This window comes from Sarcophilus harrisii, chromosome 4 (genome assembly GCF_902635505.1).
Source record: "Sarcophilus harrisii chromosome 4, mSarHar1.11, whole genome shotgun sequence".
NCBI lineage: Eukaryota > Metazoa > Chordata > Mammalia > Dasyuromorphia > Dasyuridae > Sarcophilus > Sarcophilus harrisii.
The window spans coordinates 92,839,492-92,863,050 of NC_045429.1; the positions used below are offsets into that span (position 1 = coordinate 92,839,492).

The 23,559-nt window shown below is 34.9% G+C and overlaps 1 protein-coding gene across 4 annotated transcripts in view; it reads left to right on the forward strand.

Moving 5' to 3' along the window:
* The window catches only part of NR5A2 (nuclear receptor subfamily 5 group A member 2), a 176,065-nt gene extending 159,434 nt beyond the window's left edge, over positions 1–16,631 (forward strand). For all 4 annotated transcript variants that reach the window (XM_003767555.4, XM_023501855.2, XM_023501856.2 and 1 more), the window contains one exon: positions 13,710–16,631. In XM_003767555.4, coding sequence (XP_003767603.2) covers positions 13,710–13,957 — 248 coding nt within the window. In that variant the 3' untranslated portion in view covers positions 13,958–16,631. The remainder of the gene's footprint in view (positions 1–13,709) is intronic.
* The last annotated feature ends 6,928 nt before the right edge of the window (positions 16,632–23,559 follow it).

The window sequence follows — 23,559 nt, forward strand, 5'->3', positions numbered from 1 at the left end:
TAAAAAAAAGGCAAAAATCAGTGTAATTTGTAGTTTAAATCAAATGGACACTTAAAAGAATTTGGGTAATTTATCCAGATACATTGTCATAAACAGGAATGGACACTTGTGAGTATAGGACATAGAGCCTGAGTGTGTGATCACAGAATAGTACAACTACTTATTATGGTTATTACAATGTGGACATTGACTCAGATTTGGATTTTTCCTTTCTTTCTTTTTTGTTATTAATGCATTTTGGTTTTTTATATCACAATCCCTTCCAATTAGTCTCCTTCTGCTGGTACTTTCTCTTATAACAGCAACAAGAAAAGTTAAGCAAAACTATCTGATAGATAAGAAGCTAATATTCCATGCTATTCAATCAACACCTCTCTACCAAAAGCATGGAAATATATTGTGACATCTGTCAGTTGGAACAGATATTAAGCATGACATTTGATGAGATTTATTGTCTTTTAATGTGGTTCTCTCTGAATTATTGTAAGTTTTGGGTATCTGGTTTCCCTAGGTCTGATATCTTTGTTTTGCATCAGTTCATATAAGTTTTCCCAGGATTTTCTAAATTCCTCATGCTCAGCATTCCTTATGGCACAGTAGTAGTATTCTTTTCCACACATATGCCATAATTTCTGCTATACCTTTCCTCCTTCCTTTCACAGAACCACCATAGATATGTCAAATGAGGAAGAGATTTTAGTAATCTTCTTCAGATTTCTCACTTTACAGAAAAGAAAAATGAGACTCAAAACAAGGTGAAATATTTTTCTGACTCTCAGTTCAGTGCTCTAACACATGCTGCCTTGAGGGACATTCCTTGATTTGGGCTCAGATACTGATAATATGTAACAGTGCAGGAGCCTGCAGTATTTTATATTCTTTATCATGTGTGACCTAAAAAAAAATTGTTCCCCAAACTAGTAAATGTGCACACAAAAACATGTATTTATAGATTTGTGTATGTATTTGTATGTATATGTGCATGTATTTAATTGAAGTATAGAAGCTGGTCTAATCATGTTAGGTATATATCAGGTATTCTTATTAGATTACAGCATTAAGCATCTCTCTCCCATTAATACTTAGGAAATTACCTACAAATATATTCTTTGGCTCAAGGAGCATAAACCGCAAGGAAAATAATTTTCTTCCGAGACAGTATACACACATACATATATTTATGTACATGTACATTGTTCATTATTCAGTCATATTCAATCTTCATGACCTCATAGACCATAGGATACCAAGCCCAACTGTCTTTCACTATCTCTCAAATTTATACTGTCTATGGCATTTTCTTGGCAAAGATATTAGAGTGGTTTGTCATTTCCTTCACCAGTAGATCGTTTTTTTGTCAGAACGCTCCATTATGAACTGTTTTGTCTAGAGTAACTCTGCACAGCATACCTCTCGGTTTCATTGAACTACACATGTCTCTCCATCACAGCAAGGTACTGTTCTAGGAAATCCTTTCACATGTGTAGTCAGGGAAGAAGAGGGTGCATTTTGTGTGAGAGAGAGAGACAGTGGATAGTGTACTGACCTTAGAATCAAGAAGGCTCATCTTCCTGAATTCAAATCTGGCTTCTAGTACTTACTAGCTGTTTGACCTTAAGCAAATCACTTAACTCTGTTTTCCTCTGTTTCCTCATCTGTCAAATGAACCAGAGAAGGAAATGGCAAACCACTTTAGTATCTTTGCCAAGAAAACCCCCAAAAAATGGGATCAAAAAGAGTTGGACACAACTGAAATGACCAAACCAAAAAAAATGTCCACATGTATAGATATGCATATGTACATACACATATGTGTATATGTGATATGTGTACCATATATACATATATATATATTAAACTTTAAAGTTTGAATATCTGAAGATAGTCTTATCCTAGCTTTATGCTATAATTTTTCCATTTTACAGATGAGGAAACAGGTTCACATTGGTTATACAACTTGTCCAAGGTTACATGGCTAATCAATGAACAATTATTTATTAAGTTCCTACTATGTTTTAGGCACAGGAAATACAAAGTATATAAGAGATGGAATTCAAACCCATTACTTCCTGTCTCCAAGATTCATGTTCTATCCACTATACCATGCTTTCTCCCTTTGTAAACATTGTATAACTTCCCCTAAAGTCCCACTTTTATACTTCATTAGGGAATAACCATAACCCTGAATTCTCAAAGTCATGTCAATGGGAATGTGAGCTTTGGCAGGTAATACCAATCTGGAAATACTGAGGCCAATGTATGTTGTCTTAAGACTAGCCGAGCTAAGTTTAGAGAGATTCATCACACAGTAATTGCTTTTTTAGATACAACAATTCCCTCATGGAATTTGTCCAGGTATGGAGAATCATTTAATTGCTTCATTGAAGAAATACTTCCAACAAAATCATCAGTCCTTAAAATATTGAAATTTATTGTACATGTGTTTTGTGAATGGACAAGCCAAAGTGCAAACCTGACTCATCATCTAGGGCTAGATTATGTTGACATTAACTTGATATTAACTAAAGTCAGAATAGAAATAAGGATAAAAATTTGTACCTAATCTTGTTTCAAATTCAAGCCTACCAAAAAAATGGTAGACATTGTTCAGTAAGGGGAAGCACCATAGGGAAGTCACAAGAATACTGGATTTATGTGAGCTCAGGGCTCACATAACTTATAAGAAACCTGGGCAACACTATTAACTCCTTCAACACTAATTGTTCTTACTTGTAATATAGAGATAATATTTTCTTAACTATCTACTTCACAAAGTTGTTACCAAACAAGCATTTTCTAAAGCTTAAAATATAAGGTAAGTTACATTTCTGAGAAATTGCATGATATAAAAAGAATGCAGGATTTTTAATCCAAAATCCTTTCTTGGACATTTACTATGTGACCACAGGCAAGTCCTGTAACATCTCAGCAAAGCTGTTTCATTTATGAAGTGGAGACAATATTACTTTCCTGCCTCCCTCACAGGGTTGTTACGAGTGAAAGTGTTCTATCACATGTCCCAAAGTCTTAGAGCTGTTTTAAGGATTTAAAACTGCCCTAAGGCTTTTGAGACACTCTGAACAGTTGCATTATAATTTTAATTGTTGTTTATGATTGCAGATTAGTCGGTAGCCATCAATATCAGCTAGTTTGGATTTCAGAGAGAGACAGAGACAGAGTGAGAAACAGAGAGAGACAGACAGATGGAGAAAGTGAGTACAGGATTTAAAACCTAGAAAAGATGATATGAAGTTTTGTTTTCCATAGCCTTATCCAATAGGAGATAATGTAGCAGTGTTCAGGCAGGGATTTCTTAAATAGTTTTTCAAAGTTAGGTTAAATTTTGTCTGCATTGAATAAGTTGTAAGCATTTTTTTCATCATTTTTCCTACTTAGTAATTAAATTGATTTCCCCCTACATATAATATGTGTACCTATATATAATGTACATGATATATACATGAAAATTAGTTTAGAAAGAGCTATGTCGTCCATGACTCTAAGCTTTCAAAACAATATATCTTGAGAATTTTATATCTATGTTAGGAATAAAATAGGCTCAAATACTTGCAATTATCCTTCATATAATAGACAGTCAACAAAGTACGAGAGGTAGAATGGCTTAGTGGATAGTAAGATCTATAATCTAATCCTATCTCAGACACATACTAACTATATGACCATGGACAACAGATAACTCTCTAAAATTCTGAGTTACAGATTTAATTTATGTACATTTATATGTGCACATGTTGTCTTCTCTCATGAAATGTAACATCCTTGAGGGCAGAAACTATTCATTTTTGTCCTTATATAGCCAGTGACTAGCCCAGTGCCTAGTACGGTGCCTGACCGATAATAGGGACTGGTTGGTTGACAGATCAATTGATAAGCTTTCTCTGTACATCAACAGATAGAGTTTTCAGGTTGGTTATTCCTTTTACCAATGGAATTGGAGATCAAAACCAAAAACAATCAGCCAGTTGGTCAACAAGCATTTAATTTTTTTATTTTATCTCCAAGTAGTTATTTATTTATTTTAAATTTATTTGGTTTTAACATTTACTTTTATAAGATTTTGATTTCCATTTTTTTCCTCCCTCTCTTCCTTTTACATGTATAACCTACATCAGCTTGATTGACATTCTAATCCCAGTAATGTCACTAATTGTAATGTTAGGCAAGTAATTTACCCACTTATAATTTCAGTCTCTCTTCCCTCAAATGAGAGCATTGGCTTTCTCAATCATTTCCAACTTAAACATTCTGTGAATTTACTTAGTTTGATGGTTATACCACTTCTCTGATTCCTTACTATATCATAGGGATGATGCAAAATTCTTAAAGACCATGCCAGCTGAGCTAGAGAACTCTGGAGATTCCTATCAGAAGGGAAAGCTTAAAGTAAAAGCCCAGTGACAAATTGTTTAGCTACCACCTGAGGACCAGCCTAGCCAAGTCATTAACAGAAAATTAGTTATCCAAGCAATCAGCGTGAAATATAGAAGTTAAAGCAAAATGCCAATTATACACACTGGTTTTTTGTTGTTTGTTTGGTTTTTTGCCAGGGGTTACTTTGTCTAACTAGGTTTGGGATCTGTTGACACTGCTCTCGAAAGAACAAGATCATGTGTCACACACAAATGATTTATAGCAGAATTTTTAATCCAAGGGACATCATATATGTATATTTAAAACCCTGAGTATGAAGCTTTGCTATAAAATGAAGGAATAAGTCAGATCAACTGTACATGGTTTGACCTAATCATTAAATATTACCTGAAACTACCTCTATTTGATGGGAAATAGGCATATGGAATTCTTATTCCATATATATATATATATATATAGCATATATATATAGCAAAGGAAAGACAGTGTAGTAAATGGAGAGATAACCTTGAACTCAGGAAAACCTGGATTCAAGTCCTGTCTTAGGCACATATTCATTGTGGTGGTGATGGTGTTAAATTGTTTCAGCTACATCCAATTCTTTGTGACCCCATTTGGGGTTTTCTTGGCAAAGGTACTGAAGTGGTTTGCCATTTCTTTCTCTTGTTCATTTTACAGATGAGGAAAAACAAGGTAAAATGACTTGTTCAGAGTCACACAGCTAGTAAGTCTCTAAAGCCACATTGGAACTAAGGAAGAGAAATGTTTCTAATTCCAAACCCAGTGTTCTATCCATTGTATCACTTACTCAATGAGTGATCTTGGCCAAATCATCTAACCTATTAGCAGCCTCAGGCAACTAAAGTGATGTTACATTTACATTTCCAAAATCAGCACTGGTAGAGATATAAATAAACTTCCATGGTAGGAGTTCCCTATACCAATGAAATCACAATTCAATACTTCACCCACCCACCCACCCCCCAAAAGAAGAGAGAACAGAACATTTCAATATTATAGAACTAGCATTATTCAGCATACCTACACACAGACACAGACACACACACACACACACACACACACACACACACACTTAAAAAAAGGAAAATTACTTCCCTGAAAAGTATTTATATAATTTATTCAGAACAACCAGCTTTTAACATTAGCATCCCAGTCCTTATAACAATGCCATGGTATTTCTTTCCTATTTCAGAAGTTGTCAAATCAGTGAGCCTTCTCTGGGGGCAAATTACTGTTTGTCATATTTTATTCTTCTGAAAGTCTCACAGAGAATAAAAGCTTCACTGTCTTTATATATTATAAAACTTATCTTCAACACAACCTTGGGCTGTGCTCATAGAAATGTAATATCCAGGGTGAGAGAGGTCTTTAATTCTAGTGTTGTTGTTGTTGTTGTTGTTTTCTGAATGAGCTCTAATTTATCCTATGTCTATCTCATTTGTATATAGTTGCTAGCATATATTGTCCTCTATACTAGGCTCTGAATTCCTTGAGAGCAGGGTCTGTTTGCCTTTCTTTGTATCCCCAACATTTAGCCCATGCCTTACATGAGCAAGATTCTTAATAAATGCTTGTTGACTAGTCCTATCATACTCTACCCTGGTTAGACCACACCTGGGATATTATATCCATTTCTGACCTCTCCATTTGAGGAATATTAAAAAGCTGAAAAACTAGAATCCCCAGAGGAAAGTGAGCAGGATAGTGATAATGAATTGATGAGGTTTCATCAGGATGAGAGAAGACTAGAGGAGAATATAATAGCTATCTTCAAAGATCTCAAGGGCTGTCAAGAGAAAAAGAGATTAAGCTTCTTTTGCTTGACTCCATCTGTGTGGTAAAACAAGGAGCAGTGGTTGCAGAGAGATAGATTTCTTCTCAATGTCAAGGTGAAAGTCCTATTAGAGGTATCCAAAAGTAATGGGCTGCCTTGGGAGGTAATGGATTCCTCTTAACTAGAAGTCTTCAAAATGGAGATTGACTACTTATAAAAGCAATGTAGAGGAGATTTCGGTTCACATAAAATTTGAATAAGATTGCCTCTGAAAGTTTCTTTGAAGTGTGATATTTTGTAATTCTTTGAATTTTACAATTCTCTTTAAATGGAAACATCAAGATATTTCATTTTTGGAAAATTTATGTATTTGCATATATGGGTATACATATATGTATATGCAAACACACATACACACACACACATCTATCTTTTTTAGCTAACTCTCAGAAGTTCCCAGCTAAAGACCCTTGTTTCAACATGGAGGTTCCAACCCTGAAAAAAAAGAGCATTGAATGGGAATATTTACAGGCCATGCCAGCAAGAAAAATGCTGCTACTGACCCCTCCGGAGCCAAAAAAAAGTGTCTTCATCTTCAGAGAGAACATAAATTCCATGCATGACAGAAGAGCTAGTGCAATGCCTTGTAAAACATGTAATATATTCAAGAAGACCTAAGGGTTTACTCTCCAATAAGGATGGAAAAATCTGCGTGTCCCACTGTGAGCTCATAGTAAGACTGTTTCATGTAAAAAGTTGGTAATTAGTCCCTGAGTGAATAAAGTAGAATAGATGATAAGGAATTGTTACCTAGAGTAGCAACACAAAGTGCTCTTTCTAGTCATCAAAATTTAAAGGTTGTAGAGATTAGTGTGTGGGTGCCTATTTCTACTTATGGACAATTTCTAACCTTTATAATTCTGAATGTGCAATGGTATAGTTCAACAATCTATGCTTTCAATTTGTAATAAATAGAGCATACATAAAATTCAAAGGAATGTGCAAAACCCCAAGTGCAAGAGACTTTGTGATGCTGGAGAGGAAAAAACCCCTCCATGCAGGCTTGGGAGGATTTGGGTCCTGTAAAAATCAATAAATCACTGCTTCTCATGATCTGGAGTCTCATTCCCCAAGCCAGATGGGATACACCACAGCACCAAATAGAAATTATACACTGAGTGTTCATCAGTGCTTAAATTTATTTTTTTAAGGAATCCACCACTATGTAATTATTTTTCCAGAATTTATGCTTTTGTTTTCTCAAACAATTCATTGTCAGTTCCTTCGAGAATTTCTCCTTCTGTTGGAATCCTTTTCTAGATTAGTTATGGTTCTCAAGAAACCATTAAAAGGTTAATGCCACAGGGACTTGATTTGGAATATGGACAATTTAAAGGAAATCATTAACATTTTCAGCTGCTAAGAAAGGGGGTACACCCAATCAAGTTGTGTTAGTAGTTATGTGCATAGAATGCTGGACATGGAGAAGAAAGATCTAGATTGAAATCCTGCCTCAAATAACTCACTGATATAATCATGAGCAAATTATCTAATCTCTCTCCACCTCAGTTTCCTTTTTGTTAAATGAGGATAAAATAGCACCAATCTTTACATGGTTATTGTAAATTATAAATGAGATTTTATTTATATATATATATATATATATAGTACTTTGCAAACATTATGTAAGCACAACATTATTGGGTTTTATATGTTGATAATAATAGCATGACTATAACAAGAAACAGCATGCAGGCTTAAAGAGTTGTTAGATTCTAGGGAACAAGTGAAGTTTCCAGCTTCAAAACAAAACAAAACAAAATAAATTGGAAATCACCTCACTAGAGATGCTAGCTGTGGGTCAGCACTTTTCTCCTGGTGTTTTTAGGGTTTTAGATGCCATGTAGAGCAGTGGTTCTCAAAGCATGATCCAGAAAATCCTCTGAAACCCTTTCAGAGAGTCTACAAATTAAAAATTAGTTTTTTTTATTTCTACTAAAGCAAATACCTACAAATATAATTCACATAAACAAAAATTCTTTGGATAGATCTTCAATAATTTTCAATAGTATAAGAATACTGAGAACAAAAATTTGAAAATCACTGATCTAGACACAAGTTTAAAGTCATGAGCTTTCCAGTTTAAGTTGCCCTTCTATACTGACTCATCTGAAAAATCTGAATTGGGTGATTTCATGGTGATTTTGAAGCCACTTGAAATTGTCAGCATACAAGTCAGTGTGTGACACTTTATACAAAACTGATGTGCAAAAAAAGTCACTTGTTTGAAACAGGTAAACAAGGGTGATTCATTATACAAAAGTATTTTCTCTGGGGATTCCTTTGACTAACAGTAGTCCCTTTCCTCAAACTTTCCATGGCTTGTTCTTTTGTTAGTATGGGGACAACTTCCATCAACACAAATCACAGCCATTCTGCTTACTACTAGATTACCTTTTAGAGTTGCCATAGCCAAAAAATTAACCACACTATAGTCAATCTGCTAGAGAGTCTCCAATTTTTAGCTGGAGTAATTGGAGCACAGGCAACTCGGTGGCACAGTGAATGGAGTAGTCACAAAGATCTGAGACTAAATCTGATTTCAGACAGTTACTAACTGGGTGACTCTGGACAAGTCACTTACTCTATTTGCCTCAGTTTCCTCATCTGTAAAATGAGCTGGAAAAGGAAATGGTAAATCACTCCATTATGTCTGCCAAGAAACTCCACATTGGGTCACAAAGAATCAGACCCAAGTGAAACAACAAACAACAAAATTGGGGTAATGAATATGCAGTTCACCATTCAAAGTTCTTCCATGTTGTTTCCCTGCTCAATAAACTATAACGGCTCCCTATGAATCAAAGATAAATGCCTCTATTTGGCATTGAGAGTTTGGTTTTTTTTTGTTTTTTTTTTTTATCATTGGCTCCAATTTTCCTTTGCAACTTTATAATACATTTTCTGGGTTTTTTTCCAGTCCTGTTTGACACTTTCTGACCCCATTCAAGGTGTTCTTAGCAAAGATACTAGCGTGATTTGCCATTTCCTTCTCTGGTTTATTTTACAAATGAGGAAACTGAGGCAAACAGGGTTAAGTGGCTTGCCAAATATCACACAGCTGTTATTTAAGGTCAAATCTGTACCCAGGAAGATGTTTTCCTTACTTCAGACTCCATCACTCTATCCACTGTACCACCTAGTTGCCCTTACTTTATTTTGCCCTTCCTTAAGATATCCTTCACATTGAGCCTAAATGGCTTTCTTGCTTGTTCCTCACATATCATAGCATTCCATCATCCATCTCCAAATCTAGCATATACTGTTCTTCCTTCTCATCTCCACTTCTTGAAATTATTCCCTAATTTCCTTCAGAATTTAATTCAACTGCCACATCCTACTTGAGGCTTTTCCTGTCTGGTACTGTTAATGCCCACTCGTAGAAATAGCCCCGTTCTATATACAGCCAAGACTGATTAATGAGAATAATGAATCCTATGAAATGGTATGACATATGCAAATTCATGGTATTTGAAGTAACAATGTAAAATATGATAAATATTTTTGATAATTAATAATTATGGTAAATAATGAAACTATATCATGCTGCAGCTTCAGAATGATTGGTTGTTATCACTAATCAGGACCTAGTTGTATTTATTTTGTTTGTGATATGTGTTATTTCCCTTTATTCAATGTGAGTTCCTCCAGGGCAAGAACTGTTAGATTTTTGTTTTTGTGTCTCAGGCTCCCAGAATTAGACATAACAATTGATTGATTGATTGATTGATTGATTAATAGAAGTTTATATTCTGATGGCTTCCTTCCTGAGAACTCAGAGCTGCCTCCAACCCAGAATGAGGCCTTGAAGGAGGATATCAGTAAAGCAGATTTCCTCATAGCAGTTTGTCTTATTTGATTTATAAGATTTTGATTTATAACCAACTTTTCAGGAATAGATCTGGTATATAAAATATAAAAATAATAAAAATATAAAATATACATTTTCATAAAAGCCCTAATTGAAAAATTTTTATATCTTATTTTTACAAGATAGTAAGAGTCACTTATCTCTCCTCTTCTCAAAGGATCTGAGAAACATTCCAGACATTTAATTGAATGTAGCATGTGCTTATTTCCATCCAAAGTTAAGGAGAGAAGGGGATAATCAAATAATCTCGAGAATCAAGATCAAGTTGTATTTTTTCTCTTTTCCCTGATTGCTGGAATTTTTGGATGGATGCCTCAAATCCCACCTCCCTTTGCCTATGGAGACATAGAAAAAAACAATCAAAGAGTACATTCAGTCAACATGCCAGTATGGTACAATTAGCTCCATGATTCCTATTATGGGTAATAGAAAAAGCCATGGCAACTGCTTGAGAGTGAAGCATACAGTTGCATAAGCTCAGGTCAAAAGGATTCCAGTGGAAATTGAAAGAATTTGACTTCAGTGAACAGAAATTACATGTTTCTTTTCAAGTAATGATATGAAAATATAGTATCTGACAAATATTAAATACTTAATAAGTGCTCATTAATTGCAAAAGAAGGAGAAATTGAATTCTTTCTCAGGCTTTGGAAGTAAAATTACCAGCCCTAATCAGCTTGTCAGTCATTATTCAAACAAAAATTTAAATAAAAGGTTTTTCAAATGGTTATTAGTAAATTTTTTTTAAAAAAAGTCACCTACGGATTATTTACCAATGAGATTCTTTTGTTTTCTTTTGTGTGAATTTAAGTTTGGCATGAATCCCTCCCTCCCCCAAATACAAGCTGATTCTCAGAGTTACATTTATCAAAGAAAATATGTTTCAAATGCTCACTTTTAAACAGGCCACTATTTCATTTATCTCCCATGTTCCACTGGACAAATTCCTACACCCTGTTTGACTATTGTTCATTTTGTCTTGCCTGTGAGAATTTCTTTCTTTGTAACATAAATCATTATTTCACTTTATCATTAAAAGTAACTCATTTCAAAGTCACTGTAGCATTTGATATTACTTGTTTTCTTTTAAATTCTCCCACAGACAGTTGGTGAAAATTGTCAAATTCTGTCTCCTGTAAGATGAGTGAAGATTAGAGGGAAGGATTTTACTGAGAAGGAAATCGGAATTTCTGAAGGAAATTTTAAAATCACATTTACCCTCTCTTTTGTCATGTCATGTGACTGTCCTATATCAAATATCAGCAAAAACCAGACATTATAAGCTTTATAGAACCTGTTTATAATATTAGTGTCAAGAGCTCAAGGCAAGTCAGTTTAGAGTTTTTAAATTATTCTAAGATAGCAGTGCACTTTCTCACAAGATAGTTTTTTTTTTTTCTTTATCACTTACATTTGATAGTACCTAGTCAGGTATAACTTTGTTGTGTCTTTGAAAACACACTTAGAAAAATTAAATCTTTACAACCTTTCCTACACAGAGGAACAGAATGCAAAATGATTAATTCTAGAATGCATGAGAGGCTTCATTTTGCAATTAATGAAGAATGAAATATGTCTTTAAAAACCATACACAAATTTTGTATGTGTTGAACTGAGGATTCATACATAACCAGGAAGAGACTATTTAATTGAAAGAAAAGGAGTGGTATAGGGAATCATTCACAGTCAGAAAGACATTTGAATCTCAAAAACATCTTTTATTTTTTAATCTGTTAGAGTTAGCTGAGTATAATGATGTCGTTTGTTTATGGTAAGGCATGTAGGTGTGAGAATTCTTTAGGTTCCCTGGAATTTTGAAGAATTATAAATATCGTTTTATATCTGTACTTCTAAAGGACTGCATTCCAGAATGAGGAGTGACTTTTATACTGATTAAACTAAAAATAGGATGAGTAGTAAAAACATTTATGGCAGACTTTAAGGCTTGGAAGGCTTACATATCTTATCTGATCATTTAATACAGTGGTTTTATCCTGACAATGCACTCTGATACTTGTCTGTTGAATTTAAATACCATACTGAGGTGCAACTCTCCCAATAGTGGACTTTGTTTGCCTCAGTGATTATTTGAGGATTTCATTAATCCACTTAGACAAACATATTTGATTTTATCATCCCAACTTTGAAATAAACATCAGCTTTGCATCTCATATTACATATGTTTATTTACCTTAATATTCAATTCCCTCACTGGTTCTAATTTGGGGTGGAGAGTTGAAGAAGGGGGATGGAGGATACATTAATGCAAAATTACAGCTAAAAATGTAAACAACCAAATCATTCTGGACACATTTCTCCAGCAACTGTAAACCAACCCTGTTGTATATGGATACAGAAAAAAATTAAATGTACATATATACCCAAGAGACATGAATTTAATGGTATAAAATGCAAAATCATGTGTGAGAGAGTAATAGTTCCTTTGACAACCATTAACAGAGTTGATTGGATTTTGGACATTTCAGCTTTCAACAAGAGCCCCACTGATCTTGCCTCAGGATCAGAAAGCCCTAACCCTTTCCTATTTATTTTTGTGTAGTTAGAAGGAGAGATGGCCTGCATCTGCTTTCTTTTCCCATTTTTGGGTGTATTTGTATTTGTATGTATGTGTAACCATACATCTATCTGCATATTATGTACACACTAGATGCAGGGGGTGCTGTTTGCATAAATAAACAACAGAAGTATTGTTTCATCAAAGAAGTTTTCAATAAGCTATTCCGCATTCTGTCTCTTATTTCAATATTTATAGTGTTCCCCTAAGGCAGAGATGCCCTAAAACAACTATAGATGGCCACTTGAATTAAGGCAAATTGAACTTCCAGGATCCAGGTTCCTACATGAATGCTAAGGTGCTAAAGAGAAATGGAGAAGCCAGCATCAGGTTAAAGGGCACTGTCCTGTCCCGTTATTTTGCCAAAAGGACAAGGCTTTCATTTTGCAAAGATCATTAGTCACCAAGATATATATTTTAGAGAGTTTCTCGTATGGAAGATTATGTTGGCAGTCACTGGAGTGTACCAGATGGTTCATTAGCATGGGTTAGACAAGTCAAAGGCTTTCAGAATCATTTAGAAAATGTCAAACAGAAACAAGAACCCTGTCACTTTTTATTAGAATTAACTACATCATACCCTGGACACAGATTTCACCTTGGGTCAGAAAAATTAATACAGAATTATATGAATTGTGTAATATACTGGGTTAAGATGGGTCTTTCTCTGGGGACTCATTTGCTGGCAATATATTATGGTCCCTCTACTTTAGGAATCCACAAACCTTTCCCTTTTGTAAGATATGAAAAGAGTTGACCTTGCTCAAAATCCATTGGTGTCTAATTGATTTGAGGTATATGCAGAATTTCAACAAGATACTCTGCTCCACTTCTTTTGTGATCCTTTTTTCCCCCCAAGAAGCCTGGTGAGTGGGATTTACTGAATATTCAGCAGCATGTAAAGTATGCTTTATGTCAGGAGAAAAATACTCCCATTAATCGAACACAAGGCTTTGGTAAACAGGAATTAAAATGCAATTGAAATGGTGTGACTTCTTTTTTTTTTTTTTATCCAGATGTCAAAAACCTTGAGAACTTCCAGCTGGTGGAAGGGGTTCAAGAACAAGTGAATGCTGCATTGCTGGACTACACAATGTGCAACTACCCACAACAGACAGACAAATTTGGGCAGCTTCTCCTCCGGCTACCAGAGATCCGGGCCATCAGCATGCAGGCTGAAGAATACCTCTACTACAAACACCTAAATGGGGATGTGCCATGTAATAACCTCCTCATTGAGATGCTGCATGCAAAGAGAGCATAAATTCTCCCCACCCCCAAGAGCTTATTTCTGCTTTCAAATAAAAGCTGAAAAAAAAAAGGAAAGAAATACTCTGAACTGCTCCAAGCAACATTAATTAAAAACTTGGTTTTCAGACACTGAAAAATGGTATAATAATCAAATACTTAATAGTAAAAAAGTGATGTATCAGGGTATTTGTATTGCAAACTGTGAATCAAATGCTACACATCCCCAAAGGAATATAGGACACTACAATGAAACGTAATGAACTTTGCAGGTGGACACCATCGTCATGTCAGATGGAAAAGGACAAAACAATTCTTGTATATTTAAACTGATCTCCACTAAATGAAGAAATTTAGGAACAAATTGACCTGTGTTATTAAGCTATTATAATGGGGAGGGGATTTGCGTGCACTGAATTCCTTCACCAGATAGCTGGAATAAAAATGATTCTAAAGGATGTAAGCTGTGCCTTCTGGCAGCATCCTTTGCATTATCCTTCCAAGGACTCAACATTTACTCTCTTCTGTGATCATGGATGTGTTCTCTATGCAGAAACCTGTTTAAAAGAAGAAAGAAAGCAAAGTTCTATGGAAGGCCACAAACACAACAGCCACGCCACCAAATCATAAAAAGCCTGCATGTCAGGCCTGCAAAACCGCTAGTACGAACAGTCTAGGAATAAGTTAGCTTGCTATTTTTAATATGTTCTGAAGTTTGTTTTGTCACGTGTTCATGTTGTTAAAAAATATGGAGGCAGTATCCCTCTTCTGGTCTATGTCATTATGATACAGGAAAAACATGCTTTCACATGCTTTTCAACTGCTCCAAAGCTAAGGCTTTATGGAGACCTATTTCTGCTGCTGTAGTGGTGATGCGGCATCTGGACATCACCATGTGCTGATATCCATAAAGTTTTTGTGCCAAATGGCTTGTTAGAGCATATCAGTCTTTTCACCATCATGTTTGTAGTTCATTTAAAAATATTTAAAAATAAAACTCTGTGCTTGGGTTTCAAAGAGCCTATCTGTGTTGTTCAAGCTAATTAGCAAAGCCAATGGAAATCAAATTATCTAGTCTCATAGGTATTGAACATTACCAAAAGGTTGGAAAGAAGGGACTTGTTTTTAATATGTGTTGGGGACGGGGGTGAAAGAGGAGAAGACTAGACTAAAAGTTTGACAAAGAGGACAGAAAGAAGAGTGATACTGCCGTTCCTATGTAGACCAAAGTCTGCTGCAGAACAAATATTGGTGAAAGACAATTACAATCTCTTTCCAAGTGAAGATATCAGTATTATGACATGTAAAGTCACAGTTATGAAAGTCTTGCCTTATTTCACTATCCCAAGAGTTAACTGTGCAGGTGTGGATCAAGAAATGTTTAAAATAAAGTATTACTACTTTTGCATTCAAAGAAAACCTAGTGTTTACATTCTTTAGGTCCTGTGGGGGGGGAACTGTGATACCACACATCACAAATGCAGTCATTTCCTTGATGTCGCTTTCTGATTGGTAATTACTTTTTACCAGTTCTTAATTACTGTATGTCGTGAGACACTAAAATCAAAAGGGAATCTCATTTAATCTCTAATTTTTTAAAGATTATTGGCTGCACAATCACTTGCTGAAACTGTAAAAAAAAAAAAAAAGAAAGAAAGAAAGAAAAAATGAAAGAAAGAAAGAAAAGAAAAGAAAAAGAAAAAAAGAAATCTCCTACTCCCTTAATTTTTTTTCATAAATATTGCTGGCTTTTAAATAGTTTATTTATATTGTATATCATAGTTTCAAATGTAGACAATTATGATGCTAATTTATTGTTCCTTAGTTTCCCCTTTGTATAAGATATAGCCAAGAATGAAGAAGCCAAATATATGTGTTTACTGTAGCATGTCTTCAAGTTAGTAGAATATATAGTTCAGGGACATACAAGAGTCTTAATGAATGAAAATCAGTCACTTGACTCAATGCCTGTAAATCTTTATATTCCTCAAGGTAGTTTATTTAAAATCTGTTGTAAATTTTATGACTTGTAGTGTCCTCTGTTTCAAGTGATCTTAACTTAGAGAGGTGGGCTCTTCACCTTAAATTCCTTTCCAAGCATTGTACATTGTATACCAAAGACATCAGTCCATGCTTCTCTGGTCATTCAAAGCTGTCCATTTCATCACCTTCATGATTCAGCTCAAATATTTTGTCCGTGAGTAGGGTACAAACTTAGCAAAGTTTAGCATCTGTGATTCCTTGCTATATGTTTACTGCCAATTCCAACTGCTCATTCTAATCTAAAAAGTTCAAAGGACCCCAGAAAAATAGCTCAGCAGAATGGCATATCCAACATATGAAATATGAATTTTTTCCAATTATATCAAGTTGACCCAGTCACATATGGAGACCAATTGTTTTACCAGTGAGCTGTAAAAGCGGGTCCAGTCATATATGTACAACATGGGTGAGGATTTGTGGACTGTTTCTGTTTTGAGTTGGTTGTTGTTGTTTTTTTAACATTTCAAACAAATGCATCACATTCTGTAAATTTTATTTTTTCTAATTCAATGCTCCTCAATGAATATTAAAACCTTTAAAAATGTCAAATATAAATGTGTTATTAACTATATAGAGAGCTACAATCTCACTAGAGAAGAATGTGACAAAAGGGTTTCTAAAAAAAAAAAAAAAAAAAAAAAAACCAAGTGCAAGTCAAATTTTGCATCCACCCTGATGGAAACAGAAAGTTCAGAAGCGGATAAACTAGAACGTATATTTGCCAGTGTCTGTGGTTCTAAGAATCCCTCCAGCTTGCCAAAGTTTGTGAACCCAATTTCTCTAATGTTAATTGTTAACCACTTTGTAACCAGACATTTACTTAATGACTGCCTTATCAATTACAGGACATATTAGTAAAAGCAGACTAAAATGAAAAGGTTTGGGCTTTGGCTGGTTTACAATAGTTGTTCTATGTTTGTAAACAGACAATCTGTAATGTCTGAATATTTGTATTACAGATGTTCTGCAGCTGCCTTGGATAGAGTGTGCAGTTAGTTACTTGTTGCAGTTCTCTTACTGTGTCAGTGAAATACATATTGTCATGTCCGTTCTTTGCCAGAAGTTTCTCAACACCAATGGAATTTTTTTTTCAGTATTTCAATAAATATTGATATGCCCAGCCTGATCATTTAAAAATTATTTTTCTGAAACCTTCATTGCATTATAACTAAAAGATCAAGTTAATTGAATGGGATTTAAGGAGAGGAGAAAAAAATAGCCCTCTCCAGATACTATTTTTGGTAATAGAAAGGCCTATTAACTTGGTCAGATATATTCAAACCAATTCTACAAGCATTTGTTAAGCACTTAGCATTTGCCAGGCATTATATTAGATGTTGGGGGTTTAAAGTTAAAAACAAATTTATTCCTAACTTCAAGGAGCTTATATTCTGCCGGAAATAAATACATCACCATCCATGAAACAAAATATAAGATCAATGAGGTCAACATTTCTAAACATAACTAATCTTTAGAAAATGTAGCAAGGATTTTTCACTAGATTTTCCCTATCAAAGGGAAGAAAGAAAATAAGTCTTCAGGTGACAAGTGAATGGTTATATAACTCAGTACCTACCCAATACAGCTGCCTAAAGAATTTTTGCTGTCTGTGTAAACACATGTACACACACACACACACACACACACATATCGTCCCTTATTATGGTTTACTAAGCTTTATGTCATAGGACCATAGGATTTAAAGCTAGAAAGAATCCAAGAGATCATCTAGCTCAACCTCCTCGTGACTGAGAAGGAAACTGACTATCTTTAACTTAATAAAGTTGTTTCTCAGACCATTTTAATTGTTAGTGACAACCTTTTCATTCTTAGGTAATACCTAACATCAAAGAACCACAACATTCCATTTAGTTTGTCCCAGGAGTCATCAAGGGCAGCCACAGATGACTAAGATGAGCGGAGAAATGCTGGTAGTTTCCTTTAAAAGTAACTTTTATTGGAAGGACAGTACAGTAAACTTCCTGCTGGTAGAACAACACTAAGCAGGCACTTACACAGGCTACTCTATAAGTACAGGAAATCAACAGGAAACAGGACTGCTGCTTGACTTCCATACTTAGAATTCTAACAGTGTTTTCAATATTGTGAAGGATTGTTAAAATCATTTTCTAAGGGAAATTATTCAATCACAGAAACTCATTTGGAAGAAGCCTCAAAGGCTATACAGTCTAACCCAGCCCCAAACAAGACCAATAAAGGAGCAGACAGTCTTTGCTCTAAGACCTCCAGGGAGAGCCAATGCACTCACTATTTTCTGGGGGAACCCATCCAACCTGGAATGTCCCTCATTATTAGTTTTTTATTATTTATTATTAGTATTAGTATTATCACTCATTATTAATAAGTTTTCTTCCCTATATCATCAAGTCTAAATATGATTCTTTGCATCTTTCACACGAAATCTTTGTACCATGTTTCTACTTTGTCCCACAGGTTGTTCAACAACCTGAAGAAAAGGGATAGAGAGAAGAAAGATGAAGAGAAAGATCAGAACATTCAGAAATGATTATGTGAAGCCCCCAAATGAAAACATAACTAGAGCAAACATTAAGTTCATAAGTGTATAATATATATGTATATGTAAAGTATGTTTTTATATATGTATATATAATAGATTTCTTTTATAATCCCATAGGAAAGAGCTAGAAAGAAGAGGAAGAATAGCAGAAAAGTAGGTTTAGATTGATATAAAGGGAAAGTGCCTAATAATTAGAACTATATACAAAAAAATGGATTGTCTTAGGAGGTAAAACTCTGAACAATGTCTTGAAGTAGGAAGCACTTCTTTAGGACTCCTCCCACTTCACACTTGCATATCATGTTCTACAAGGGATAACAACCCAAGCTCAAGGTAATCTGTGGGTCCCTACTCCTTAAAATTTTAGTTCATGAGCATGTGTTTACTCTTCTACACCATCAAAAAATGCAATTAGATCACAATAAAGGCATCTAATGAAGTAGCATAATAAGAAAAATAGCAACAAAAGATCTTGCACCCTTCCAAAAGTTCACATAACACATTGGGAAGAGTGGCGATATCCATAAAGTTAACAAGTGGAGGGGTCCACATATCTGTTGGAAAATTGTAGAGAAGAGTATTTTGTAGACATGAGTTCGACTAGATAATTTCTGGGGTACCATGATTGTGTGTGTTTGTGGGTATACACACAATTCAGCAAACTTCCCCCAAGAGAGAACATTCAAAGACAGGAGTTTAATTAAGCAATTGTTATCTCTAACCTAGCCAAAATGAGAGCATTAGACTTTCTATTGGTCCCAGAAATGAGGAATATCTTTTCTCATTAGAAATTCCAAAATGACTTTAAAGAGTTCTCATTATAATACAGATAATCCTAGAGCATGGAAATTATATACCAGTTGTAAAAAACAAAAACAAAAACCACACATTTCATATTCACTACAATATATATATATATATATATATATATATATATATATATATATAGAATCAACCCCAGAAAGCCATATTCCTTTATTTGTTAAATTTTTCTTCCTTCTTTTTTTTCAACAGCAGGAACCATGGGTAAAAGTTATGAAGAAGTTGATTTCAGCTTAATGTCAGGAAAAAATTTTAACAATTAGAGCTGCCTGAAAGCAGAATACCTTGAGAGGTAGTGGGTTCACCATTCTCCTTCCTTGGAAGTCTGTGCTTAGAGACTAGACAGCCACTTTTCAGATGTGCATGGTAGAAACTCCTCTGAACTATAGAATGGATTAGATGTCCAATAAGATCCTACCCAATTCTCATGTTCTGTGATTCTATGATTCTGTAAAAGGAAAAAATATCATCTAATTGTTTGCTATTATTTTTGGCCTCTGTCACCAATTTCAATAGATATTTAAAATGAGATTCTATCCTCTATGTTGGCAGGCTCATGTGTGAAAATATTATTTCACAAGAGTTTTTTATATGCTTAATTATAGCATTTAATATTTATGTAATACTCATGAGATCATCTCTAAGTACACAATTCTCAAATCTAACCTCTCTCCTGACCTCCAATGTCACATCTCCAACTGCCTATGGAATATGTCAACTGGAAGCCTCTTAGATATCTTACAATCCAGTGTGTCCACAAATGGCTCTTTACCATTCCTTCTAAACCTTCTCTTCTTCCTGATACCCTTATTATTTTGAAGGGCACCATCATCTTTGCAGTTACCCAGGTTCATAACCTAGGTATATTCTTCCCTTTCTCATTACTCCTCATATTCAGTCATCGTAAAATTTTGCTAATTCTACCTTCATAAATAGTAGTAGTAGTAGCAGCAGCAACAATGGTTGTAATAATAATAATAGTAGTAACAGTAGCAGTAGTGTCAGTAGCAACAGCATCACTGGTAGTGATAGTAGCAACAGCAGTAGTAGTAGTAATAATAATAATAGTAGTAACAGTAGCAGTAGTGTCGGTAGCAACAGTATCACCGGTAGTGGTAGTAGCAGCAGTAGCAGCAGCAGCAGTAGCAGCAGCAGCAGCAGCAGCAGTAGTAGTAGTTAGTAGTAGTAATAGTAGTAACAGTAGCAATAGTGTCAGTAGCAACAGCATCACTGGTAGTGGTAATTGCAGCAGTAGCAGCAGTAGTAGTAGTAGCAATAGTAGTAGTATTATTAGCAACAGCAATGGTAGTAGTAATAGCAGCAATAGCAATAGTGGTAGTAATAGTAGTAGAAGGTATTTATAGAACAATTTAAAGTTTTCAAAACACTTTACAAATAGTGACTCATTTTGTGTTTATAACAACCCTTTGAGGTAAATACATTATTATCTTTACTTTACAAATGAGGAAATTTAGGTAGATCAACATTAAGAGACTTGCCCAGGATGACAAAGCCAGTAAGTGTCTGAGGGCAAATTTGAAGAAAGGGACTACAGTTCTGGTGTTCAATCCACTGCATCATGTAGCTAACATCTCTAGTATATACCTGCTTCTCTTACACTGCCAAATAATGCAGAAGTCCTCATCTCTTCATGTATAGATTATTATACTAGTCTTATGGATTCTAAGGTATCTTCCAGTTCAAGTTTATAACCCTAAATAATTCCTTCCCTTACTCTTTCTGTCTTCTGCTACTCAGTGAAATTCAGTTTTCTCCCAAAGATACCACATTTCTTAAAATCAACTGCTTCTGACACAGTCCAAAAGACGTTAATAAACTTCTTGTTTCCTCCTTGTATTTTCTTTCTTTTTTTATTTTCTTTTTAACTTTTGGAGTATAACAAACATTTCCATAACAGACAAACTTCAAATTTTCTCACTACCATCATTGCACATCAATAATAATAATAACAGCATCCATATAGTACTTTAAAAAATTTGACATGTTGTTATTTAATTTGACCTTAACAATAAACCTGGGAGATAAGTGCTATTATTCCCCTTTTACAGATGAAGAAGGTAAAGTAAATTGAGGTTAAACAACTTGCCCAGTCATTAAATGCCTGAGGTTGGATTTGAACTCATCTTCCTAATTCCAGGTCTAGCACTCTATTTACTTCACCGCCTAGTTATATGCTCCAGACTACCATTCCCATAACCTTTGTCTCTAGATTAACCTCAAACAATCACATGTCCAAGAATGGTCATATCTTTGCCCCTTCTTCTTCCAATGAAATTGATCCCAAGTGCTGAAATTCCTTCTTACAGTTCTGCTACAGTCTTGGCAAAAAAAAAAAAAAATGGGGGGGGGGGGAAATAGGTCTATAGTAAATTCCAGGAAAAATCAAAACCTTTTCTTTTATTGTATATCTAATCATTCATTTTACCTAGCCTTAACTGAATGGGGGATGGGGGAGGAGGGGAAACGGTCCACAGGGTACCTTAGTCAAAATGAGTCCTGTTAAAGACCTGTGCTTAAAAAGGCCAAAGTTTCCTGTTTTGTTCAGGTTCAATCCTGATCTATATTTGGCCGCTGGACCAAATGGCTCTGAAGGAGAAAGTGAGACTGGTGACCTTGCATAGCCTTCCCTCTCTTAAATCCAATTCACTTGCAGTGGTATTACCTCCCTGTACTGTTCCAGAACAAAGAATAAACAACAAAAACAACCAACGTAGTCATTCATAAAATTGCATTTGTGTTTAAGTAGAGAAGAGAAATATCAAGTAGAGGTCTTTCTTGTAAAAGAAAGGTACTTTCCTATTGGACTCTACATTAGAATGACCAAATAACCCTGTACCAAACTCAGAGTCTGCTGCCTAATTCCCTTACTTGAAAGAATTTATGAAACTGTTTTTATAAGAAATAATGATGGGGGAGGGGATTCCAATCCAGTCTTTTTCTGCTGTCTAACCACTCTAAAATAGCTACAAATACAAAAGGTCATTCAACAAACCAAGCCACCTGAATTTCATCATTCAGAATAACACCCACATAGATTTTCAAATCCAGCAGCCCTATTACCCAAGGAAAAAAATTCCTAACACTGATGTACATTTTATTGTTACAGTTAATATCCCCAATAACTTTGAAGAGGTTTGTACCTTTAACTAAGTTTGACATTTGGTTTGAAGCAACCTCTGATGTATATTTTTATTAGAAACATACAGAGAGTTTGTTCCACATAGCACAGGTCGACATGCTACAATACTTAGTGATCTTGACATTTTCCTGGAATACTAAAGAACAATTTTCCTCAACTCTGAACAGGAAGTATGTAGTTTGGTCACTCAACATAAATATTCTAGCAATATTCTAGCTATCTCACATAAGCATTTGTTTTACCTCAAGTTAGGTATTAATAATCCAGGGATACATCAAGTATTTCTTGTGGTTTAGTCTGAAGAAAAGCTAGGAACTCTGGGTGCCCAGTGGTATTGCTAAAATAATCATGAGGCATAACCAGATTGCTGAAGCTGATATGGAGAGAGGTAGAGTTCGCAGTGAGACCTGCTTGATAATCAAGGTTCATACTCCAACCACTCCTGCCAGTCCCTTTGGTTAGCTGATTCCATTTCAGATAGTAAACTGATAAAATATTTTTTTAGTAAAAAATATTTATCTGAGTACCTACTATGTGTCAGGTACTGTGCTAAACTCTGGAGATTTAAAAAGGGGCAATAGTTCCTGCCCTCAAGGAGCTTGCATTCTAATAGAAAGAAAAATACATAAAATTACATGTAAATAAAATAAATACAAGATAAATTGAAAATCAACAGAGAGGAAGCAACAGAATTATTGGGGATAGAAAAAGGCTTCTTGCCAAAGGTGAAGTTTTAACTGAGACTTGGAAGAAACCATGGAAGTTAAGAAATGAAGATGAGGAGGGATAGCTTTCCAATGAAAATGCCTGGAGTCAGGAGATGAAATGTCTGGTTGGAAGAATCATAAGGAGATCAGTATCACTGGATCATGGGATACAGGGATAAGTGATATAAAGGTAGGAAAAGTAGGAAGGGATGAAGTTATAGAGGTTTTAAAAGCTAAACAAGGAGTTTCATATTTGATTCTGAACAAATGGGGAACCACTGGTTTTGATTGAATATGGGTACAACATGGTCAGACCTTAACTTTAGGAAATTTACTTTGATAGCTAA